At 46.7% G+C, this 25,086-nt stretch overlaps 2 protein-coding genes across 2 annotated transcripts in view; both read left to right on the top strand.

Moving 5' to 3' along the window:
- LOC1276733 (uncharacterized) overlaps positions 1–4,634 on the top strand; it is a 117,518-nt gene extending 112,884 nt beyond the window's left edge. The window contains exons 15-17 of the mRNA XM_061642553.1: positions 16–692; positions 761–990; positions 1,113–4,634. Coding sequence (XP_061498537.1) covers positions 16–692; positions 761–990; positions 1,113–1,390 — 1,185 coding nt within the window. The 3' untranslated portion in view covers positions 1,391–4,634. The remainder of the gene's footprint in view (positions 1–15; positions 693–760; positions 991–1,112) is intronic.
- Positions 4,635–6,628: 1,994 nt separating this feature from the next.
- LOC1276729 (heparan sulfate 2-O-sulfotransferase pipe) overlaps positions 6,629–25,086 on the top strand; it is a 120,345-nt gene continuing 101,887 nt past the window's right edge. The window contains exon 1 of the mRNA XM_061642543.1: positions 6,629–7,295. Within this exon, the coding sequence (XP_061498527.1) occupies positions 7,252–7,295 (44 nt within the window). The 5' untranslated portion in view covers positions 6,629–7,251. The remainder of the gene's footprint in view (positions 7,296–25,086) is intronic.

Genomic DNA, 25,086 nt, shown 5'->3' with positions numbered 1-25,086 from the left:
TCCTTCCCGAAACAGGTCCGCGTGGAGCTGTTTAACGTATCGTTCGGTGAGTTTGCAACGTGCGTCACCGAGAGCGATGGACATACGGGGCGTGCCCGGTGCAGCCCGTCCGAAACCGACCCGGACAGCCGCATCGGCGAGTTGCGCCTCTACGACGTGCCGTACCCGGACGCAAGGATACCGCTCGGCTGCTTCTGCGACAATACGAGCAGCACCTACAACGCGCCGCTAACGTTCATCTCGAACTCGCGCACGCTGGAATTGACGTTCGTGGTGACGCGGCTGAACATCTCGGAAGACTTTGCGGACGTGTACTTCCACGCGGCGTACGACTTTATACGGGTGCCGGAGTGTCGGCGAAGGTTGCGGCTGAAGGGTTCGGGTGGGGAGGACGAGATGAACTTCCCGCTGCGATCGCATGAGGCGAGCTGCGACGGGTTGCCGTGGTACATTGAGGCGCAGCAGCAGGATCGCAGTTTGTTCGTGCGCACGTGGGGCAGCTTTCTGCCGGTGGAACCGGTGGCGGATGATTTTTCGAAGTGCAACACACGCAACCGGTTGATAGTGTACAGCGGGGTGCCGTTGAAGGTGATGCGGGTGATTTGCCCGTCACCACCGTCCAGCAGGTCGGCGGCGCTGCACATCTTCAGCGAGGATTGGTTAAGCAATCAGCCCTTCCTGACGTACGACAGGTGAGTGACAGGTGAACTGCCGGGGTTTGTGGGCTTTGCTCGAATTCTCTGTTCTTTGCTTCATACAGGCCGGTCAGCATGGTGCTGGAACCGATCCACAAGGAGCCGGGCAGCATAGGGTTCTCGTGGCTCGAGATACAGCGGACGAAGGCGTCGCTCATCCAGCAGCTCGATCTGCAGTCCAACTTTACCACCAACGATACGCTGGTGGAGTTTGGGCTGTATCCACGCGAAACGGAGTGCGAGTACCGGTGTCCCGAGCTGGACGCATGCATCGGTAGCGCCCTCTGGTGCGATGGTGAGTAATTCCAGACGTACTTTTCGCTTCGTTTTCAGTGAATATGTACAGTGAAGCATTGCTTGTGTGCTATTGACGCTGTGACGTTCTGTTTTGTCCTCCAACCTAAAAAACACCCACAGGTCGTCCCAACTGTCCGTCCGGGTACGACGAAAGCGAGCAGGAGTGTGGCAGCCGGCTGATCGAGCTGCCGGGCGGCATCTACGCCGCGTTCGGGTGCGTGGCCGCCGCCATCTCCGCCTGTCTCATCTTCTGCCTGCTGGTGATGGTGAAGAAGCGGCGCAAGGCGAACGAGAAGCTCAAACCGACGGTCGGCAATGGGGCGGCCGCCTCGCTCAACGGTACCCTCTCGAAGAAGGACTACAAGAAGGAGCCACTGTTCTTCGATCCGGACTCCTGACACGGGCTGCAACCGGTCGAATACATCCACGTCGACCGGGAAACGACCGTGTGACATGCTGTCTACCTGGATATGGATGATCTTGCGTACTGCTAGACCGCTTACCAGTGTTCCCCCTCATCCCATTTATCCCCATTCTCCGTCTTTTTTTTTCATCATTCCTCCGTTCTCTATTTCTCCTCTAAACCCTCTACTATAGTCCCTTTTTCATAAACCCAGTCAAATGAGTGAGCGATCATACAACTACTCCATATTGAGCGCTCAAGCGCCCAAACACCCAAAACGGTAAGCAAACAAATATACTCTCTCTCTCTCTCACACACACACACTCAGTAGAGCACTATCTAGCGGATCAAACGAGAACGCAACCAGTCATCCAGCTATCCAGGTTGACAATGCCAGTAACGGCCAAAACCAGCAAGCCAACGTCTCTCTCTCTCTCTCAGACGGAGAGGTGTGGCAGCACAGCTGTCGGTGGATATTTTAGGCCCCCCGGCCCGTTGTTTGAAGTGCACTTGCACACACTAGCTCTCTGCAAGTGCTGCATCGGTTTTCATGATGCAGCTACTGTGGAAGCGATGCAAGCAAAACGGGAACGGCACGTTCGATGTATTCTACCGGCTTGGAATGGTAGAAGGGCCACAAAATGGGGGATGTGACGAAGAAAGCAAGGAAGGAAGGAAGTCATAGCGTAAACACTGTTTCCTAGTAAGATATAAAAAAACGCGAGAAGAAAATCGTGACAACCAGTATATTTAAATTATCTAGTTGAACAAATGTAGCAGAGCACGTAAAACAAAACTAGCAGCACAAGACAACAAAAAAAACAGCAAAAAAACAACTACACACACCATAAAACATACATTGCGAATGCGTTACAAATGTGCGATTCTTCGCAACATGTGTGCAAGTTTGACTGTGGAATTTCTGTTGAAAGAAATCAAAACGACTTTCCACATCCAAACAAATAAGTGTTTCACATTTTGCCAGATTCGCGCACAAGTTGGCGCCTACATACACGGTTGTTCCTCGTGAGGACATACGCGCACTGTCTTCGACTTTTAAATGATAGATACAAAAAAGAAGTGCTGAGAGTGATAGCAAAACCACTAAGTGGCGGGAATTAGTTGATGCCTAGTTGAAGGAACGAGTTGGGTCGATCTAGCCAGTGTTGTTACTCTGTTGCGCCCAATGGGGCGGGCGAAAGGGTAAATGTGTTTGTGTTCTTCAGCGAACGAAAACAGCAAAAAAAAACTGTAGGGAACTAAACTTGATTTACCATTCCTCTCGTTAGTGGCAATCGAAGTTTCTGAAATTGAAACAGAGTTTAGTTGAAGTGATCTTTTCTTAACGTTAAGGAATAGATAAGTAAACATTAAAAGAAAACAAAAACAATGGCCAAAACGATGTCTACATCACACTGTCACAACATCACCCACAAACTGCTTTGCACTGTTTTAACGTTATTGTTTCATCTAAACACTGCCACCATTTTTATTAAACTGGTTCAACGAACGTCTTGTATTGTGGAGTAATAATAATCGGTTAACTTGGTTTTTGTATTACAATTGTTTTTCACAACCGTCTAGCTAAATTTTGCTAATAACGAGAAAGATTTGTTTGTTTTTTTTTTAATGAAAATCGTAACAATGCAACCTTCATACGTACATACGTGCAACGTGCACTCCTGTTGCTACTTCTCCCTCTTACTCTATCTATGGTATTACAACTAGCAAAAAGGCAACAAATGAAATGAACAATCGTGAAAGACCAGTGTGGAAGAATGCATATATATTTTTCTCGTAACACAGAAATCGCTAGCGGTAAAGTGTCATGGTGAAACCAAACTGAATCAAAAACGGAAGAAGTGAACATTGTTACCGCCAATGAAACAGGGGAAACACAGGAAGTAACTAAGCGAATTAAGCTGCATAACACAAACAGTATAACAAGTAAAAGAAACATAAACATGGTAGAGACAAACAGATGGTAGATCCAAATTGCACCGTACTAAACCGTTTCACATGCAAAGCAGAAGGAAAAAGGCAAAGTCACTTCACCATCCTCTCAGGCGCAAGACACCACATGTTCGATGTTTTCTATATTTTCTCAACTTTCATGAACATCTTTTGAACAAAATGTTCCTTTTTCTGATGATGTCATCTTGAGGAATACATTTCTTTCTACTTTCTACTGTTTTGTTTTCCCTTTCTCTATCTCTTTCCAATGTGTTCCTCTAAGATCCTTGCATTCTCTATTTCACCCTTCAGAACAATCACGTATGCTGTCTTGGTTTATTGGTTTAGTTGCCCCTCAACCTTGTTTCATCGTGTAAGATAGCTATATACAAAGTCTAGAATACTAGCTTTCAAACATTAAGTTTGGTTTCTGTTCTATTTCCAAACTTATCGCTACAATGATAATGGTAATGGTATAAGTGAATGTAAACTAGCGTAGTGTAGGTAAACATATTGTAACGCACGTTCCTGCTTTGGGAATCGTTTCTGTGCACTGTCAAACCAAACCAACAAATGTATGTTTGAGCGTCTGTGTGTCTGAGAGGATGTGTGCGTGTGCGTGTATGTGTGTGCGTGTGTGTCTGTAAGCAATGCCCAACCAATGTGAATGTTTGAATGTTTTCTTATGCGAAATGTTAAATAGGAGCAATTTAGAAACATGTATACACATCTTGCGATAAATGCTAGAAGAAAAAAAAGCACGGGGAAAAAATAGTGAAAATCATTTCAAACAGCAGCAAAAGAGGGTTAAAAATGAAACGATAAAAAGGCAAACGAGAAAGCAAGTGAATCATAGAGAGAAAGAGAGAAAGAGAACATGAAAACAAAAAGGCGGAAGGAAACAGACAGAAAGCTCACAGGAACTATACACTGTGTAGTGGAGGGAAAAGGTGAAAAAAAACTCGTGCAAAGTGCGTGTGAAAATACTATTTTACGTGAAAATGCAAACTAATACAACATTACACCGGTAGCTGGGCGCCAGAGTCCAGGCAACCGAATTGAAATGAAAAACCAAAACTTTCGTGCACTATTTGTAAAATTGACATGTGGGACAGAGTGGGAGAATAAGAATTAAATTGATGCTAGGGAAAACCCAACACAAAAAAAAACAAACAAAAACCAGTCCACTTGGCTAAGCTGTAGCGGTGTAAATGTCATTGATCTGTCAAGGCGATGGCCTTATACTAAAAGTTCGATGGCACAGACAGAATACAGTAGCAGCTCAATCAATTGAAAACTATTTGCAGCAACTGCACTAAAAAAACCAAAGCAAGATGAAAACAAAACATACACACAGAACACGATATTATATAACTGATAGATGAAAAGATAGAAAGTGAGATGAAGTAAAAGAAATGAAAAAAAAATACAACAATGATAAGAAAACGATAAAATGAAGCAAAAGCGAAGAAAGTAATAGACGGAAACCTTACAAAACCGAGCAAATGAATATAAACAAAATGATAAAAAGCAGACAGAGCATAGCAAAACTCCAACCGGTGGAATTTGTTTAGGTGTAAATATAGCAACTTGGCAATTGGGAGGGTTTACAGCAAACCAAACCAACAAGAAAGGAAGGAAGGAAAAAAAACAACCGCACACAAAATGGGGACAGATTTATAAACGAGAGCAGTGTGATGATGTGACGGCTAAGCAGCTAAGCAGGCGAGGTATGCAGATAGTGCATCTAGCTAAAAGATGATGAAAATGAAAATTAAAAGAGGTAAGGAGCAGACGCCAAGGAAGCATAGGAGCTACAGGTGGGGGAGGCAGGTACGGCAAGTGAAAATAATAAACAGTGGCCAATGAATGACCGAAACAAAGAAAACGCTGCTTTGACAAAACTTATTTTTTGAACTCCGAAACTGACTTGGAATTGGAATTTGTATAATTTTGTACAATTACTTTTCGAACGCAACGTGTAGACGCGCCTTCAGACCCGGCTAGTTACACACAAACACATGATCAACTCCACGTGGCGCGGGCGAACGCGTGATCAAAACAAAACCACCGCTAACCCACACACAAGCGCAGCAAAAGCTTCAAACGCCGAACATGCGCCCGAGCAGACACGATCGCCGTACGATCGTGCAGCATATGAGCAAGCGACGAACCTCCCTGCTCCCCATCGAAAATGTGTCTATCCTCTTCCCTCCTTCACGGCAGGGAACATGCACTCTCACACACACACAAAGAAGCCACTTCTAAAAGCATAAAAACCTGTTCACCCCAAGCAGTCGCATGGCACTGACCGGGCGACGTACCGAAACAGCTGTTAGAAGCGGGTTTGCATCCATTGACGTTAAATGCAAACCATCCAGGGGGTCGTCTCACTGCGCTGTAAGTGTGTGTGTGTATGGCGTCTAAAGGGGGATGAGGGGATGAAGCACTTTTCTGTGAAAGAAAAAGCTCTCCAACTCGGCACGCTCGTCTCTCTCTCTCTCTCTCTCTCTCTCTCTCTCTCTCTCTCTCTCTCTCTCTCTCTCTCTCTCTCTCTCTCTCTCTCTCTCTCTCTGTATGGATTGCATGCTGCTGCAGTCCTCCCCCCGAAATACGGCAAGAGTAGTGGGAGTTTGCACAGCAGGAAAGCTCCCAAAACAACCAAGCAACAAGCGGCACCCACCGCTTACCTTCCTACTCTACCCTCTCCCCCTTCCACCACACACACACAAATAAACAGTGAATGGAAAGAGACGGCAATGCTGTCGGCGGCACAAAATGTAGGTCTCCATCGCCTGCCTGCCAACCGTGTGCACACCACAGCCGGCGTCGGTTTTGGTTCGAAGCCGACCAGACGAAAGAAATAAACAGAAAAATTACCGTAAACAGCTCTTCAGTTAAACCGCGAACGCTAATCGGAACAGTTCGCAATCGGGGCGCGCGTGTTTGATGCGTGTACGACGTGGGTAAGGGTAGCAAGCTCGACATTCCTCCTTGCGCAAAACTGTGGTTGCAGTGTTAAATCGTTCGCTTAATTCGTGGGAGCAAGAAAACGCCGGCATTCTTTACGTTTCTTTTCGTTCGAAAATAAAATCTTGTGTAAATCGAATCAATACCTTGCACCCTCTGCTCCCCAACGGAAAAGCGGTGTGTGGTGCGATACCATTTTTAAACTGTTTCTCTGCTGTGCGCGGAAATCGAGTGAAGCAAAGTGCAAATTGAATTGTTTCAGTTGGATTTGGCAGACGCTCCTACGTACTTGGAGCTAGCAACCAGCAGCAGTAGCAACGCCAAACCCCAACCAAAAAGGGCCAATCCATTTCGTTCCTCACAACGATCAAGCACTCTGCTCCGTCTCCGGTGCCGAAAGAATAACAGTTACAGTAATCCCACAGACTTCTCTTCCCAGCGGAAATACAGAAGTTTGGCTGGTCAACGCATAAGGAAAGTGTTGTGTGTGTGTGTGTGTGTGTGATTCAAGTAGAAAGGCAGCTGAGCAGTGATTTTAAACCTCGTCTCATCTTCCTGGACACCCCAGGGCGGAACCGTAATGGAACCGGATATCATCTTCGCTGGCGAAATTCTGCGACAACGGTGAAAGGTTTAAAAGTGGTACAATCGAATTGCATTTTTGCCCCCCCGAAAGTAGTCCCCCCCCTATCTTGGGCGTGTGTGCCAGTGTGTCGTTGTGCTTGTGGGTGTGTGATTCACTTAAAACGCGCCAAATTCACAAGCTTCCGTGAAATTGTCAGCTAGCGGTGCGTTACTATATTTCCGTCGCGGTGGTGTAGCGGAATCGAAAGGTGCTAAGTGATTGATCAACTGGAGAAGATTTTAGGTTTCGGGGGAGAGATTTTAGTAACCGAACCCTCTTCCAACATTCGCCAACGACACATTTGCGGCATGGATTATTTGCTTCGCTCTCGCAGGATGACTGTCCCCAAAAGGTAGGTGATTACATCTGGGTTGGGAATTTAAAAAGAGAAGTGGAACAGCCTTCGGGATAGTGCGATTGAATACCGTTAGCATGATTGGCAGCCTTTCATATCGATATCGATATCGACAGGGCTGGACATTGACTGCATGTGAAGGTGTTTGGGAAGAAAAATATCAGCTACAGAGATATTGATTTGAAATCATAAAGAAAAGTTTCTTGCCTGAGACGATACTAGGGGCGTAAAACTGTCTCAAACTGACTGGAATGCTAAAGGACAGAAAAGGTTTAATGTTAACCGATTTAGAACTTGAACAGAAACGTGGTTTAATATTCCGTGGAATTCTTTGTTTGCCCAGATGTACTAAAACACATATTTTTGGCTCGTGATGATCACATGATCGGGAAGATTTAGACCTAGATTCAACAGGAGTGAAACAGTATCGTAGTTTAATATTCCGTGGAATTCTCTGTTTGTCCAAATGTTCATCACATCATCATGGCTGCGAGATACACTCATAAGCTCTGGAAGAGTTTTTACAATGCATGTTCTCAAAGCAATTGGAAACCAGAACGCGCAAACACTTGTTCTAATAGCTTTTTAAAGTTCTATTTAAAGAGCCTGTATTTTAGACGGGTTTTTTCATGGCTGAGGTACTTTTAGCACACTCTGGATTTCTGGATTTAACCCAACGCGAAGTGATACTTTTGGCGCGCTTGTGATAAAGATATCACTTCTTTTAGAATGTTGCAAGGCGTGATCTAAATTTAAATCACTAAAAATAACCCGTTTATCAGCTGATACATAGTGGAGAAATTCTCTAAAATAATCACAATAAATTGATTTATAAATTCAATAACAAAGAAACAAACGAAGCAACAACAAGGTACACATTAACACCTTTTTCTGTCTTGAATCACGATCAGGCGAGTCAGGCAAGATAAATATCATCCCCTCTTCGACGCACACACACACACGCTAATGTCTTTATCCATTTCCCGAACAAAACCTTTCAACAAGCACGCAACAAATTAAGCCTGCCTCTGCAACACAGGTGAAAGAATCTTCCGTAGTTTCCCCCGTGAACCTCCCCCGTTCAGCCTGATTAGCGCTCGTGCTTCATTGTAGAACATTGTACCGCGTCTTGCCTGGACCGGAGCGCATACGCCGCTGGGCGTGCAGCAAATTACACCCTTCGCTAATATCAGCGCAAACAGCGATGGTATTGAAGTTTGTAGCGGCACACCAAATACAAAAAAAGCGCATCCACAGCAGCAAAGACATGCATTTACACGGTTCCGTGAGCGTCCGCTCAGCAGCACCGATGGGTGGGTGAAAGAACAGAAAATAATATTTATGTTACAATGCACGTTACCGTTAGCGTGACGACGCTTCCACAGCGTACTTACAGCGGGCCGATGCGCCGAAGCCGGTAAATCTGGCGGAGGAAAAGGGCGATACCGTGGCGCTTTCCGTCAGCTTCCCGAAAGCTGCAAATTCAAAGTTCAGAGCTATTCATCAAAAACTCCAACCCGAACCGTTGCGTCGGTTGTTAGAGTAGCCCCCAACGTGCGGAACAATCACTTGACCCGAAAGCCGACTCGTGCCGTGGTGTCTTGGCTGCACCGTAGGCAGCTGCAGCGCGATGCAAGTACGCCGAACAGGCCGGAGCTGGCGGAGTTTCGCCTTTCTCTTTCCTTTCGAATCTGAACGGTGGCGCGCGAGCGCGAACGGGAGCCGGGCGATAGACGCGCGTGCCCCACAAATTGTAATCTGCAGGCATCGATCATGGTCGTTCGGGGCTGGTGTGGCCCATAGAACTATCAAACCTAGTTTCAGTTCATACGCCCAATCGGGGCCCAACCAACGCTGTGCCTTACATGGTGGTAACAAGGCGGAGAAGCAAGAACTCCTGGTACGCTTTATCGGGCCCGCGCTCTTAACATGGCGCTTGATGGAGTTTGATGCCCGGTTCTGGCTCGATCAGCTTGAGCAAGCTGGCGATTCTTACCTCGGTCCCAAATGCGATCGCAACTAGATCTCGGTCTTGGCGATCGCACCAGTAAAGCACCTAAAAGTGTAATAGCCCTTATCGGCGCCGAGCGAGTGCAACGGTTGTGCGCTGCTACGCTTTCGCACATCGAAATGCATTTTATCCACCACCACCACCACCACCACCATCAACATCACCATCAACAGCAGTTTTGCAGCCAGACCGACACGCATTCGAACATTTCCGATACCTTTTTGGTCGACCGGGGGGAGCATGGACGAGCATGTTGATTATGTTGCCATGACGTTTCCAAGCGTGCGCTGAACTCGGGTGCGTGCGTTGTTTTTTTCTTACTTCTTTTTCTCCTTCTTCGGCTTCGCGGTCTGCTATGCTTGCGCTCTCTAGAGCAGCAAAAGGTCGATAGACGGAGCGCCGCATCGGAATGGAAGAAACAACTGCCCCGCTCCGCGCGCACACAGCGGATGGTGCTTTTGCGCCACCGACGCGCAATCCACAGCATACCGACACGAACGTGCGTAGAACCGCACCACCGGAACCGCTTCGGGGGGGTGATGCTGACGGTTTTATAATTCACACAAGAACAAGCCCCGATCCACACACACACACACACACACACACATACACACACACATCACATCAGCAAAGGGAATCGAAAGAAAGTGCGATTTGGCGCACGGCTGTCCATTTCCTTTTGCTTTCGCACGCGAACACCAAACCCGGGGCGTGTGTGCCGAAACGGAAAAAAGCCCCCGAAAAAAAAACAGATTCACTTTCTTCGCCGGTTACCGGTACCGGCCCATCCACCCATTACTCAACGCATATCTCATCTCCATTGGACACAAGACCTTGCCACTGGACACAACTACTACACGCCACCGATTGGAGGGAAACCGTTTGGCACACCAAACTCCCTGCACTAAGGGTCAGCAGAAGGGTGGTTACGTAAAGCGAACGAAACAGCAACGAAGCATTGAAAGTGATTTGAAATTCGGGGCAGCAAAAAAAAAGAACAGCGGCACCGAAAGTATCATTTGAACGGAGGATGGGTTCATCTCGAAACAGGGGGTGTTTAATTTTATGGGTTCATCTTGTAGTTGAATCGCAAAAAGCACATCCATCTGTTACAGTTCCATTTATGGGGATAATAGTTTTTCGCCGTTGCTTGCTACGTCTGCGTGGCTTAGCACAGCGTCCCCAGCAGCAGCTTCCCGCTTTTCACCGAGAGCATTTGAAATTATATGTATTTTTTATGCCGTTGTTTGCATCACACACACCTACTTGCTGTTGCAGACCGTTAAATGATAAGCAAAACGAAACGACTACCATTTGGAGGGACTGGCAGGGAAGAAATGCGTACGCGCTGTTAGCACGTTTCATTTCAACTCCAACGATGAGACGATTTATCTCCACCTTTTGCCAAAGATAGGAAAGTAAAAGTGCCCAATGCATCAAGGCGAGCTGCTGCTGCTGCAGTGAATGTACCGAGCAGTGGGTTGTAGATCGATAACAAAAAAATATAACAAACCTGATCAAGCAATGGAACATGCGTGAAAAGAGAGCTTAGGTTGAGCCAGTTTTTATAAGCGTGGAAAGTCGTTAACAGATGATTTGAATTAAATGATTATTTAAATGCAATCCTTTGTTTATCATTTGAAACATATGCTATTAAAGCGTTCAAATGTCAATCATTTGTACGCTGTTCTGTAAAATATAGTACAGTTCTTCATAGAAATTTCGGTCCAAGAGCAGGAGATTATCAAATCACATCTCGAGCTAAATTTTAAATGCAAATTTACTCAAGCTTTTTGATGCGGATTTAGCCATCTCGAAACCTTTACATGAACACAATTGAGTTGTAATCGTTAAAAAACTGCTTTCATTTGTTCGACTATTAAAATTTCGTTCACATTCATTCAATTTGACGGATTAAATATCCCGACATAATCCAATCTGCAAATACTATTCCACCATCAGCTCAGAATCGTTTTTTTCCCTCACACCCCCTGGATGGACACATTTCATTAGAACTGGATGCTGTGTTTGCCGTGCCCGGACATTGCATTGCTTTTTCAGTTTTTTAGGTTTAGGCCAACCTGATGCCGGATGAGATATAGCACCAAAACTGGTAAATAACAAACCCATCAGTCACTCAACCGGTCGATCAACAGGACGAAATAAAAAAAAAATCGCACCCAGCGTTGGGTCCGGATTCCCCCCCCCCCCCCCCCCCCCTTCGGTTTATCTGCAGCTCGATTGCTTTTATTGTGTGAGTGCGTTATACACTATCCTCTACACTCATTTGAAAGGTTTGAAAGAAGAAAATAACAAACAATTTCGAACAAAATAAATGGCCTCCCACGAGTCGGGCAGCATAATGCATCGCAACAAATCGTGCACCGATTCACGCTCGATCACTCAAAACCCAACACACACTGGGGTCCTTCCAAACCACCCCACACTCCCCTCTCCAACATTCCCCCTCCTCCTTTCCTTACTTTCCACCGGGAAAATAAATCGAACCACACGACCATGGGCCGGAAAAATGAACGATTTAAAATGGCAATGCTTTCGCTGTATATATTGTATATTGCCAAACACCGCCACTCTGTGCCTGACACATTGAAGCGTGATTGATTCTCGAAATGTGCTCAACTGGAACGAAGCAGAATAGAGAAGAAGAAGAAGATGAAGAAGAAAAACAATACAAAAAACACGGGTCTGCGTTCCAGCGTTAGGTTGAATAAAATGAAATAAAAATCGCCGCACGACATTATTAGACGAGGACTGGGGACCGGGCTTGCCCCAGCGGTGACCTGTCAAGTACCTTGCACACAATAATCTCGCCCAAGGAGAGGCCGCTCGAGAAGTCACCTCCAGTGAACCGACCATTCCATTCCGAACTACCCAATTCCTCTCCCCCACCCCCCTTCCCCTTCTTCCCCTCGATCAACCTTTCTCTTTTCGAGCCTGTCTCCTCTTGCAGGCGCCGCGCCACAAAAGGGTTTTGGAGCTGAGAAAGTGCACCATTTTTAACCATTGCCCGCCTCAACCACGGGGCAGGCAGGCAGCAATTTTCCCCTTTTTGGGATCTGTTAAGGTCCGCGGACGGCGATCGGACACGATGCGGGAGTGCGTTGCACTCCAAGAGTACAGTTGGGGGTACCGATGCTACCTCTCCCAAGCGAGCCTAGGCGCGTTAGACATTCTCCGCGGCGCATGGAAACCGGAAACCTAAACCGGATGAGATGCCACAGCGAACGCACTACTCTCGACAAGCACGCCGGGTATCGGTTCGCGGGCACTTTCAAATTCGACACTTGAACTGGGTTGGTTGCAGTTCGTTGCCAGTGATTACACGCGGGAGATACCGCGGATGGTCATTGAGCGAGAGTTGGTATGAAAAAAAAAAACAAGCTCCAAACCTCAGAGACAAACAGGTCAGTGTGCATTCTTCCAACGCAGGGCGTCCAGTGCATTGGCGATGACTCACTGACAGCTTTCCGGTGGTGATAGTAACTCTCCCGGAAGTTTTGGGCCCGATAGACAGACGAGGCACCAAGGTTTTGTGAACTTTGCAGCAAGGTCTGGAATATGTCACGATCGTGTGCCTTAGATTCACCCGAGCGCAAATCCCAAAGCGCTATCTCGTCGGGGTAAAAGTAAAAGTCAAGGCAACACGGTGCTCTGGGGAGATCCCATTTCATTCGGTGTGTTTGATCCGTCACACAAGGAAGATGGGTGAGGGTGAGGTGTCAGATAAGCGTTTGCCACTTTTGTCCTCTTTGCTTTTGCTGCCAACGCCTTTGCTGGAGTCGAGCGAGACGCGCATCTCGGAACGTCTTCCAGAAAGATCCCGTTCCAGCGCTATATCTGTTGGAAGAGTTTGAAGTGCTCGACCATCTCTGTTGGTGTTGGCGTTCAATTTGGAACCGGCTGTCTGTTGCAAATTTTGCAAACATCGTTTTCTTCGCTTCTTTTGTGATCGCCTGCGATAAACGACGGGTCAGCTTCGTTTGTACCACTTGGTACAATCTTATCCCAAAAATCGAAAGGTTCCAACACCCATTTCACACAAAGACCAGTCTGGAGAGAACGGTCTTCCCATCGCCAGGCACTTCATCTTCAAATGTCAAACTATCCCATCAGCACCGCTAAATTAGCAAACTGTCGCCACTGGCAGCGGATACAATGATCGCATCGCTTCCCTATCTTGACCTTTAGCGTTGCCTCGCTTGCACAGCCATCAAGCACACACACACACCATCCCAAATGTGCCATGTTCTACCCAGTCCCGTTCATCTTCTCAGCCCAACGGCGGCGCCATGCCGGCCGAATGCCGTTTTCAACGCGATTGCTAACAATTTCCTGTTCCATTCTTCCCTCGCACCGTCTTAAAACACTGCTGCTGCTGCTGCTGCTAAAAATCGGGCGTAAAATTTATGGCCCATCCAAAAACGGCCGTTCCTCCCAACCGCCACGGTAAGGCGCGAGCTCGCTTATGGACGCGCGAGGGGGCTTTAACTGTCCGCGTGTATTCGCGATCACATGCGATCGATGAGATGGGACTCGTTGCGTTTGTGTGCGTTGACGGAGGCAGTTACCAATGGCTGCTGCTCAGCGCGCGGACCATCGATTAGCCGTCTGCTTCCACACAAAAATTAGATGCAAATTAATGTGCGCCCATTAGGCGTGCTGGGGGGACTCATTTAGAACTTCGCTCCATTGAAGTTTTGGAAAGTTCGCGCTTGGCCACTTTTCGCCAACCCACTATCGGGCTCTGGCTGTGGATAATGATGATAACCTTTAGCCTCGGTGTTGGAAGTTGGAAGGGGTGCATTGGAGCGACCGATTACCATTCTGGCATTCTGCGGGTGCGACCTTGGGAAGCACTTTGCAGGCAGTGCTGTGGCAGGCGAATGCCTTTGCTGTAAGCTTTTTGGGAATGTCTTAATACTTTGAAGCGGAAGATTATTAAAGTTTTGTAAAGAATACGGTTTTGCAACTTCTAGTTCGCACCACTCACCACCTTGGAGGGAGTTTTTGAATTAACATAAAATAATGAAAACATGGAACGAAACTCAATTCTCACATCTTGAATGTCTTAAATGCCTCAAAACACGTCTTCTTTGATGGGAATTCAAACAATGAAACCTTCCAAATGTTGACGCCCAAACCAAAAACAAAACCCCTGAAGCAACATAGATCTACATTTCAAAACTGAGGGCAGCTTAAAAATATGTCCAATCTCTTCATTTATTGTGCGATTATGCCCAAAATGTAGCACTTTAACCTTCAGGCTAATAATTCTCTACCGGGACGGGCGTTAGATCACTCACACGCCAGCCGTTGTGCTTTGTCGCGCTGTTGTGTCTCGATCGTCAGCCAAATCTTCACTCCCATCGTACCCATCTTCACGCGCGAAAGAAGACAACAAAAGCGAACCGACACACCAAAAAGGAAAAGATGAACGTCGCAACCCGTTCGCGAGACACTAAAACATCATCCCCCGCGGCAATTGCCCCGGCGGGTTTAGCTTCCCATCACAGGGGCGACACGAATCACCCTTTTACCATTGGCGTGACCTTGACTGTTACATGCGAGCTCGTTTCCTTTTTTGCTTTCCTGTCTCTAGCTACCAGCAAACTATTATGACACTTCCACAGTACCGGCAGCCTTTCTGTAAACCGCCCGCCGGCGGCATTTTTGCGTACCTAACTTTGCGAAGAAAATTCCAACACGACTGTTCCGCCGGGGAGTTTGCCGCCGAGTTGAGGCAAATTGATTCCCGCGAATAAAGTTAGCTCGATCGGTTTTCATTTCCAATTTTCAATTAAACGTCTCCGATACGGTCACGTGATTTGACTCCCGCGGTCGGGTTAGTGCGAGCGTTCGCGCTCATTAGTAGTAGTAAAAATGGCACGGTGAGGACCGGTCGGTTTGTGCCCGGTTTTGCACGTCGAAACTCCGCCGAAGCGGAGATACACGATGAATAATTATTAAGCCAAGAAGTGCTTGCTGGCAGTTTTGCGCTATTTTTTGTGTGCTGCAGGCGAAAGAGGAATAAGTTCTTTCCTTCCGAGGAACTGCAACTGCTCCATGCTGCTGCGACTTTGTCGGAGAAGTTTGTCGCAAGGGTTGGTTGGTTCTGAGCTAGATTTAATGATAGTTCATCCACTGTTGGGGTGTGCTTTTTCCTGCTCTCTTTTTTGTTTTACCGAGCTACGAGATGCTTGCGGTTGCTAATCAAGGCATTCGTGACATTTCTTGGGGACTCTCCATTGGCTGATTTATCGTCCCGACGCAATAATAATGAGTTACCGGCAGTGGGAGAACACAACAACAAAAAAGAAACCGTCCAGATTTGCAACAACTTCATCTTCACGGTTGGGGAAAGATGGCGACAAAATTTTCGCGAAAAAGAGCTGAACCGGATCTAGAAGTGTTTCGCGTCGCCCAGCGGGAGGGAGAGTCTGTCAGCAACAACACGCTTGAACTGACTCACTCTCTTCCCCAGCCAAAAGCAAAAGACGGAAAGTAGCGAAATGAAAATTGAATTTCCCACCTACCCCCCCCCCCAAAAACCGGGATTAATAATTTATGCAGTTCGCTGTCTGCCTTTGAGCCATTTTCCCGCCGGTTTTCGCAACAAATCCGCGCGGCGACCGCGAAGCTAAGTGCAATGAATTGCGCGAAAAGCAACGCAACGTTCTGGATTTGTTTTCACCGACCAAACCCCAAAGCAAACCGGCCAAAAAGGTGAATAGAAACCGTGTTCTACTAGCGGCCAAGCGGGTGTGGCTGCATCATAAAGTTTGCTCCCTGCGGAGAAACGGGGAAGCAATGAACCGCAAAAGAAACCGTTCGACATGCGGCCGAGAACAGAAACGCTACTTTCCCGTGTGGCGGAGAGCCGGCAGAAGTTTGATTATTTTCGGTGGTGGTAAACCAGAGCAGAACTGCTGGCTGGTCTGTGCCCACTGCGTGCCGGTTTCGGAGAGCAGTGCTCGTAAAAGCGTACTTGCTGAATTGCTAGAATCTTCAAGGGAATCGAACAGATGGAATGAGTGTGTAGCTTTTGAAGGTAGTTTGACGTGGCTCGGGCGAGTGTTGCTGCCCTATTGGAAAGAGAGAAGGGCGAACAAACCCGTGAAAAATGAGGAGAACGAGAATGAGATAAAGGGAGCCCCCGGTTTCGGGACTGATTTGTCTCCCGCCCCATACAAAACAATGGCCGAGATGATGATGATGATGATGAAGATGATGAGGCGGATGGTTTCTTTTCTAACGGATCATCCATTAGCGTATTGAGGCGTGAGGTAACAATTGGCTGTTTAATTTCCAACACTCAAACTAGAACATTATTATTGCCCATTACGTGGTTTGATACGGTCCCCGGAAGGGGATTGCTGGAGTCATTATGCTCTTGTGATTTACTGGTCCTCAGTTCCTTACAGTCTTAAGTAGCTACACACTAGCTTTTAATAAAGCAAAAAGGACATTATGACACACAGAAGGCCACCGTTGACCTAACCCTCGGCTGCAACATAAAACGATGACTGTATCTACGTTTTAACAGCTCGTTAAACGGAATAAAGCACACACACCTGAAGTGCAATTTCAACTGCCCCGGCCTGCCCATGCAATTGCCAAACCCTTAGCTTTTCACATCAACGCCCTTGTGCGGCATTGCTTCTCACCATTACTCGCCACCCAGTTATCAGCAGCATTATGATACTTTTCTGGCTGTTCTGTTGTTGTTGTTGCGTCCATTCCACTCTGCTCACTCACCATTTAACAACTGTAACGTGTCATTGCATTGTAGCTACGATCATCACACGATCATTATTGCGCTCTGCCACGTCCACCCACTGGGGCACGAACTGGAGGTCCGTTTTTTTGTGCCCAACATCTGACAACGAAACGCATTAACGACACTCGGTTATGCTCGATTGCACACACATACAAAAAAGGCCGTCGGCGTTGTAGCGGGCTGCATTGTCCAGTGCAGCAGAACGAAACCCAGTGTCTGGGAAATTGGAACTCAGACGCGGTCCGCTACGGGCTATCACCGCTATGGGCACGGTCGAAAGAAATGCACTCCGGGCAACACGCCTTTTACTCTCAGTATGAGCGACATACACCCGGTTTTTTGTAACCCAACCCACAAGCAGGAGGGGTTAAATAATTGAAAACCGTGTCGTTCCCGGGTAAACATTGGAAGGCAAGCGGCGATCTCGATCTCGTCGCTAGCACGATCCCGGGGCGACATCGATCGTGCCCGTGCTGCGTGCCTGTTTGTTCGGCTATTTGGTTACTTTCTTGGTCCGTTCCGGGGGGGGGGGGGGGGGGGGGTTGTTTCCTTTCTCCCGTGTTGCGTTTTACCAGCTAGAAAGTGTACACACCTAACCTAGCCGTAACAATCGCCCTCCCTCCCAAAGCCATCGCAGGAACTCGTCCGCAACGAAGCCAAGCGCTCGGTGTTCTTGCCGACTGCACTATCCCGACCGCATCTAATCTGTTGGCGCATTAGCATAATGTTTGCATTGTTTTATGCTGTCCCCAGCCCCACCGGCTGTAGGAAAATAGGTATAAAATTAACATGCCCATTGTCACGGTGCCTCCTCGCGGTTGGTTTCCGATTGCTGTGCAATAGCTTTCTCTGTTTGGGGTTTTTTTCCTTCTTCGGGCCTTTCGGATTGTTTGCTCTCCTCCTTCCCTGCCGGTATTGGGCATTGGCGGCGGAAAGGGATGCTCAATTCTTCACAGTAACGGAACAGAACGGGACTGGCTGCGGTTACTTTTTTGCCGTACGGTACCACCCCCCCTGGGTGATGGATGTACAGAGCGTGCTCCGGTTACAATTTGCCAACGCTGAGCTTAAAAAATCCATACCACCCAGCGGTGTCGACGCTCTCCTGCCCAAGGTTTTGGCGCCGACTCCCTGGAGCAATTGGAATTACAAGCGCGCGGGGCGTTGTCGATCGGTTTACGAATCGGTTTCCAGTTTCGTTCGGTGGCGATCGCTGGATCGGTGACCTAGATTTTTGACACCACACTGCGTATACGCTGCTGCACAGCTGTCTCCTGCAGCAGCTTACAGACGCTTCGACTTCTTAAGTCGGCTAGCAGTGGAGTGGCGCGTTACGCTGTGCGTTCTCGTGTGCTGAGTGTACTTCACGCGGAACACTCCGCCAAAAGCCATCGATTTATGCATGCACGGCATTCGACCCAACAGCTGCGTTGGCTAGAGCTGGGTAAATCTATACAGGCAACTCTTGAAACTTCTAATGAATTGATTCCTCCTTGAGCGTTGTATGAAGAAGCTTGACTTCCACAGTCACCCACAATACAGCTGATTAGCATCGTACTCTCGGCTCTCTTGTGCTTCAATTTCTCTTCAAAAATCCATCCTCAGTATTTATCCAGTATTTATCCAAACTCCTCCGCAGTGATGAATGAATGCACAGCCGGAGCGTAATTCCACCGTCATATTTATCACCCCTGGACCAAATCCCCGACAACACGGACTTATTTTTCGGTTGATTAACCTTGTACTTTATCTTGCTCAAGCTCGCCTGCCTCGCGCCTGCCTAGCCGGGCGTCGCAATTGGTAACCACTCCCGGTTACGGGTTTCCGGCCAATCCTACAGAGACAATCAAATACCTTCCCCGTCTATCGCTCTATCAAGCCAATGGACAAAAAAGTTCAACTCCAAGCTCACTTCCTACTTGTGCAGCCGACGACAGAGCGTGGCATAGAAAGTTACCTTTTAATTCTTTGCGGCGGAAAAGCGAACGAAGTTCGATCGGGGAGCTGTTTTTGTCTTCTGCCCGTTTGTGTTTCTGTTTCCCACCTTTCGATTTGCATCTGGACAAGATCGTTGCCGGGCGATACGATTGAATGCATGGGTGGAAGCTATGCTGCCTAAGCAGCCATACTCCCCTCAAAACGTGGCGAACAATTATCTGAAGGGTAAACAGAAAGGCTTGTACTATTGAAATATCTCCACGTATCTTGATTTCATTAATCACGTGGATTAAATGGCGCCCCGCCTGGGCTAGGCCTGCGCGTTGAAGGCAACTTGTCAGAAGTAGATCGCGCGCACAGCATGGAACGATTACGATCGGACTGTTTACTTTCAGCCTTTTCGATTGTTTAGCTGGCAGAGGGAAGTAACATTTGAATAATGCCTGTTAGGTACAGTGAAAAAAAATATTATAAATATGTTACTGCATAAGTGCCTTCATTAATTCAACTAATTTAAGAACACAGAAAAAATCCCTTTTCTTTTTGCACAGCCACCGATGAATAAATAGGGGATATTAAGTATTTCCTTTATCTGCACACTCCTCAGCTCTCCCTCTCTATCTCTTTAAATCCTCTTCAGAGCGCTTTCAAAATCTAATGACCATCTCATTTTGTACCATCAGTAAAGAAAAGCACCCAAGAGGCAAAAACGATGGTCCATTGTCCATCAGAAATGGTTGCATCTCGCCTTTTTTGTTGCTGGTGTTTGCTACCTCTTCTCCAAACCCCTGGTAATCGGGCACATTTCGACGCTAATGACACTGAACGGTGTAGCCCAGGTTGCGGTCACACTTGGACCACACGAGGCCATCACCGCACCAGAGTCGCACTTTCAATTTCGATACAGAAAGTGACAGTAACGGCGTAACGGTCGCTCGGTTACGTTTTTCGTACGACTGTGTGCTGTGGAATTGATTCACTGTCGGGGTCTTTTAAAGGGATTACGCCAGTACGCGTCGATAATGATGCCGCTTGTTGTTACGTTGAACGGCCAACTCTCGTACTCGCAAATGAGACAATTAATGGGGACGGCAGCGCGGCTGTTTTGGATGTTAATTTTTTCCCTTGCTCTCTTCAAACCCCCCTTGAAAATGATGTCCAATGCATGTTTTTTCTGGGTCTTTTTTAGTTTGCTAATCTTTTTGCACACAATCTTTAATGCGCACTTCACAAGGACAGAGCTGTACATGCACGTGTACCAATTGTGCCTCTTCCTCGGCTAGTGAAAGGATGAGGACATCGGTGCAGGGCACCTTTCTAAACTTCCTTTTATTTGTATATGTTTTTTTTCGTCGTTTGTTTGTACCAAACACGATACCATCAACTAGCCGGAATGACACAACAGGTTCGAGAGAAGAAAAAAAACACAGATTCATCTGTAAAACTTCCTCCCCGTGGTGTGTCCACATTTTCATTCACCTTCCCGGCATTGTGTTGTGAGAAACCTCCTAGCGGCTGCGATGAAATAAGCTTTCAGTGGCATTAGCTACGCTTCACTAGCTACGTTGCAGTGCAGTGGGAGCAGTAAAGAAAGCCCCCCAAATTCACCATCCATTCCCGGCGGCGAGACTCAAGTGTCCTTTCTAATCACACAAACCCTGCGCTTCTCACAAGCGAACTTCCAAAACCCGATGCGCTGAAGATCATTTCTAATGCGTACTGGCAGCTCGTTAAATTTCACCCCCAAAACAGCGACTCGCTTTACTCGATATACCGTCCGGCGTGCTGACGCAAGCCCCAAAACGGCATCACTTGTTAGCCTTGTACTCGGGGACGATCAATTCCCAAAAACACTGACATGATCGACGATTGATTGACGATCGGTTTCAATCAAAACAGTCTGCCCAGCAGCAATCAGCAGCGTGATAGCGCGTGATCGATTCCGATCGCAGCACCGATTAATCAACGGCGGCAAGCATTCGGCTATCGATTGTGTGCATTCCCTACGAGTAGCAGTGCCAATTAAACCACCCACTGGGTCTGTCGGCGCTGTAACATTAGGCCGGTATCGGGGGGAATATATTTTTTTCTCCCTACTGTGTGCGTATGCGTCCCCACACACAAAAAAAAAACTTCCCTCATCGGGTCGTTCATTAATGGTCGTTACCACTCATCGGTAGCCAGCCGGTCACTAATTTGGTGACCCGCACGCAGAGCCGGAAATGGGCCGTGTGGTCGCGAGTCCCAAATGTGGTTCATTAATCAAATCGTATCGCTTTTAAACGGCTGGAGATCACAAAATATGAGACCCCTTTTGCGTTCCGAGCATTGGCCCCAGCCCTTTGGGGACATTATGGGCGGGCTCGAGAGGATTGCAGGCGAATTCGTTAAAGCGAATGTAAGCGGTGAGCAGTGGTTGAGATGAATACAGTGTTGTAGGCAGATACAGTTATGTTACTTTCTTTCTCCGTGATGGGTTAAATTACCCTCATGTTTGCTCTGCGATGATGCGTTGTTTGCGTGTCATTAACAAATCGATGATCGATTACTTACGCTTTGTTTGACAATTGGACTAACGGCTAGCTGTAAGGTGTACAGTCTTTCCCCAAGTTACGCGACACTCGAGTTACGCGAAGTTTTCATTTTGACAGTTTCGTAGGTCGGTATAATTTTCTCCAACAATTGTCAAATACAATATAAATTACATTTTTGCAAAAAAACATTGAAGTCGCTAAAAAGTCAAGGTTCATCCGAATGTTGTACAAGAATTGTTTTGTAAGAATACTGAAAAATACTCACTGTAAAACAACTACTTATCAACTATAATGTGAACTTGGCTGAAAATGTGGTGTACGACTTACGCTCGGGGAAAGACTGTACACTATATTAAACATTGTCAAACGCGCTTACCACTTAGGGCCATTGCCTTAAGACTTTTTTTTATTTAAAAATATGTTGCGAAAGGCGAAAAATTCACTACAGGGTGACATCGTAGAAGTGATACACCTATTCGAGTACCCCTTTTTGTGTTTTCTGTCACTGTGTGTCAATCTCATGGGCATATTTTGACAGATTAATTTACTATTTATTGTAAAAACGTACACTTAGTGTTCACTTCAGTTTTCTCATATATTATAATGGGTCAAGTCGCGAACAAAAAAAATCTTGCATTTGCATGGATTGACAAACATACAGATTAAGTAGAAACTGTCTCATCTCAATTTACTACCGGACCATCGGGTCTACCGGACCATCAATCGATACGAGGAGACAGACACGGTTGTTCCAAAGAAGAAACCGGGTAAAAAACCGGGCAAAATGAGTCACTTTGCCATGCAAATCATACTGAAAAAGGACCTTGGTTACAGAGCGTTTAAAAAGCAAAACATTCACGGCTTAACCAGCAAAAATATTACCGAAAGGGTGACCAAATCTCGCTTGTCGCTGAAGGTGCACGCAGGCCACAACATCATCTTTTCGGACGATAAACTGTTCACTCTGGAGGAAACCTTGATTAAGCAGAATGATCGTATTTATGCGGCATGTATTCGGGATATAACAGCCGATAAAAGAACAGTCGAACGGTATCAAAATGCGTCAGCTGCGATGGTTTGGGGATCTATCACGGCCAAAGGGAAGTTTCCGTTATTTTTTATCGACAAAGGCGTGAAGATGCTTCCAACAGGACTTTTGCTTCCAACAGGATTCAGCTCCAGCCCATATGGCATTGTTCAGAAGTGGTGCAAGGAGCATTTGCCATGTTTTATCAGTGCATCGGAATGGCCTGCGTTGTCTCCAGATTTGAACCCGTTGGACTACAGCATATGGGGATATATGCTTGGAAAGTTGGGCGAGGTCAAACATTTGCTTTGGGACGGATTAAAGAAACGGACGTTAAAGATATGGGATGAAATGCCGGATGAAGTTGTGCGTGCGGCCTGCAACGATTTCCAAAAGCGACTAGGGGCGGTTATCAAGTGTAAAGGAGAAAGATTTGAAATAAATTAAGTGAAATGCAGGTTTAGCACCAATAGAAGCTATTTAAATCGATTCCTAAGAGAAATCAAACCTGGTGTCAATGTTATTACAAAAACAAATCACTTCTACAATGCCACCCTATAAATCTGATTTCCAACAGCGTTCAACAGGGGATTGAATCAATGTTCGAATAATCAACATCTTCATGGGAAAATCTTTCATTAGCAGCTCATAAGAACCAAATTTTGAGATACTTTTGTTAAGAATAGATTTAAATTTCCAGTTTGAGCTGGAAAGCTTGACTCCAACAACATGTTTATCATAAAATATTATGCCACAATTAAAAGCAAATAGATCATGTTACTTCAGCGTTAAAACTGTAAACTTTACCCAACCACATAAAGATTGCCATTACAAAACAATGTACCGTATTTTAAGCCTAAGCCACGCTCCTCGCTTTATTATGCTTGTTTACCTTCTATATCGCATCGTAAATTGATCATTACTGCAGCATAAACAAGATAATGCTATCGTAATCGTTATCCCTGCTTTCGCGGTTCTTTCCACCGCCAGCAGTACACTAAGCATTCAAATAGCATGCGATCGATTTTCGCACCGATTATCTGCCACCGGAATTACTCCGGCTTTGATTTTCTGTGTTATGTGTGCTGTTTTTTTTTTTGTTGTTGTTGTTTCTACTTCCCTTCGATTTCGATAATAAAATCATCAAAATTAATTAACATCTTCAAAGGTTTCCCCCCTCGTGTGCCTTCCCCCAGGCAGTTCCGTTGTGATATAGTTAAATCAATTGGAATCGTGATCAATAAAACCCATTACGAGTGGCGGTGGACTGTGGTTTAGCGACGGCGCTAAAGAGAAAAAAGACCCTCCCGAGAACGCGGCATGAGCAATTAATATTCCTAACTACGCGCCGACCGGCCGGGATTTCATTCAGTAACGACCGCCTACTCACTGACCACCGACACTCTCTCGTTCCGTGATCTCTCCTGGACAGCGCACTGTTCCTGCGATTCGATTTAAGTATGATTTTTGATTAATTTTATGCCATGAAAAGTGATTACGATGTAGACTGACGATGAAGCGCAGAAGAGGCAGCAGCAGTTTGCAGTTTCACCGTCACTCAGGGCGCCCGTTTTGCAGCGTCGAATCGTTTGCGCGCCGTTATTTAAGCACTCATTTTGAATACAATGTGTATCACGCGGGGGCGCTCGTAAAAATAAAAACCACGAACTCGGGAGGGAAACGAGCCGCTCGTACGGAATGGAAAATCGATAAACAAAGTATAAAGCAAATGGAAAGGCAGAAAGGAACAAATAAGAAAGAGAAAGAGAGACCGCGCGATGTCATGAAAGATGATGGACAAATTAGAGGTGGATTTGAATTCATCGCACAGCCTATATACACCACAACCATACACACACACAAACACACCACCTTTGAGGATAAGGCCCGGAAGCAGCTCCCCGTGGAACGAAAGTATGCAAAGTAAATATCGCTCAATAATTTTAATCACCACGACCACGGCGAAGTAAAAACTGCGTCCACCAAAAAACGGAACCGTAGCGACCGTGGTCCGATCGTAATCGGAACTGCACCGGAGCATGGGCCTGGGCCGTGGGGAATTAACTTTAAGCTGGCGGGTGTAACAAACAAACAGAGGAAGCGAGAAAAATCGCCAAAAACTTTCAGCAACCGCCCCGCAACCACCGCGACGAAGACGATGACGATAATGTACGCCCGCCGGAAATGGTTCTGTTTCGTGCCGTTGCCGCGGTTTCGTGCGCGATCGCTCGGGGAAGCGAAAAGTAAAACTTTTCGAGGGGCTTGCGGATAATCAGAGCGCATAATTAATTCACTTACCTACCTGGGGAGGATGTGTGTGGGTGTGTGGGTTAGTGTGTTTGTGCGCTTTACCACTCTCCCAAAATGGCCCGCCCGAGTGTCAGCCGTCGTTTCGAAACCGTAGCACACGTCGTGAGCCTATTTGGTTTCTGGGTGGACTTCTTTGAAGAAAACGCCAAACGAAAACGAAACTACACTCC

The sequence above is a fragment of the Anopheles gambiae genome, chromosome 2, assembly GCF_943734735.2.
Source record: "Anopheles gambiae chromosome 2, idAnoGambNW_F1_1, whole genome shotgun sequence".
Classification (NCBI taxonomy): Eukaryota; Metazoa; Arthropoda; class Insecta; order Diptera; family Culicidae; genus Anopheles; species Anopheles gambiae.
This window is presented reverse-complemented; position numbering and strand designations above follow the sequence as displayed.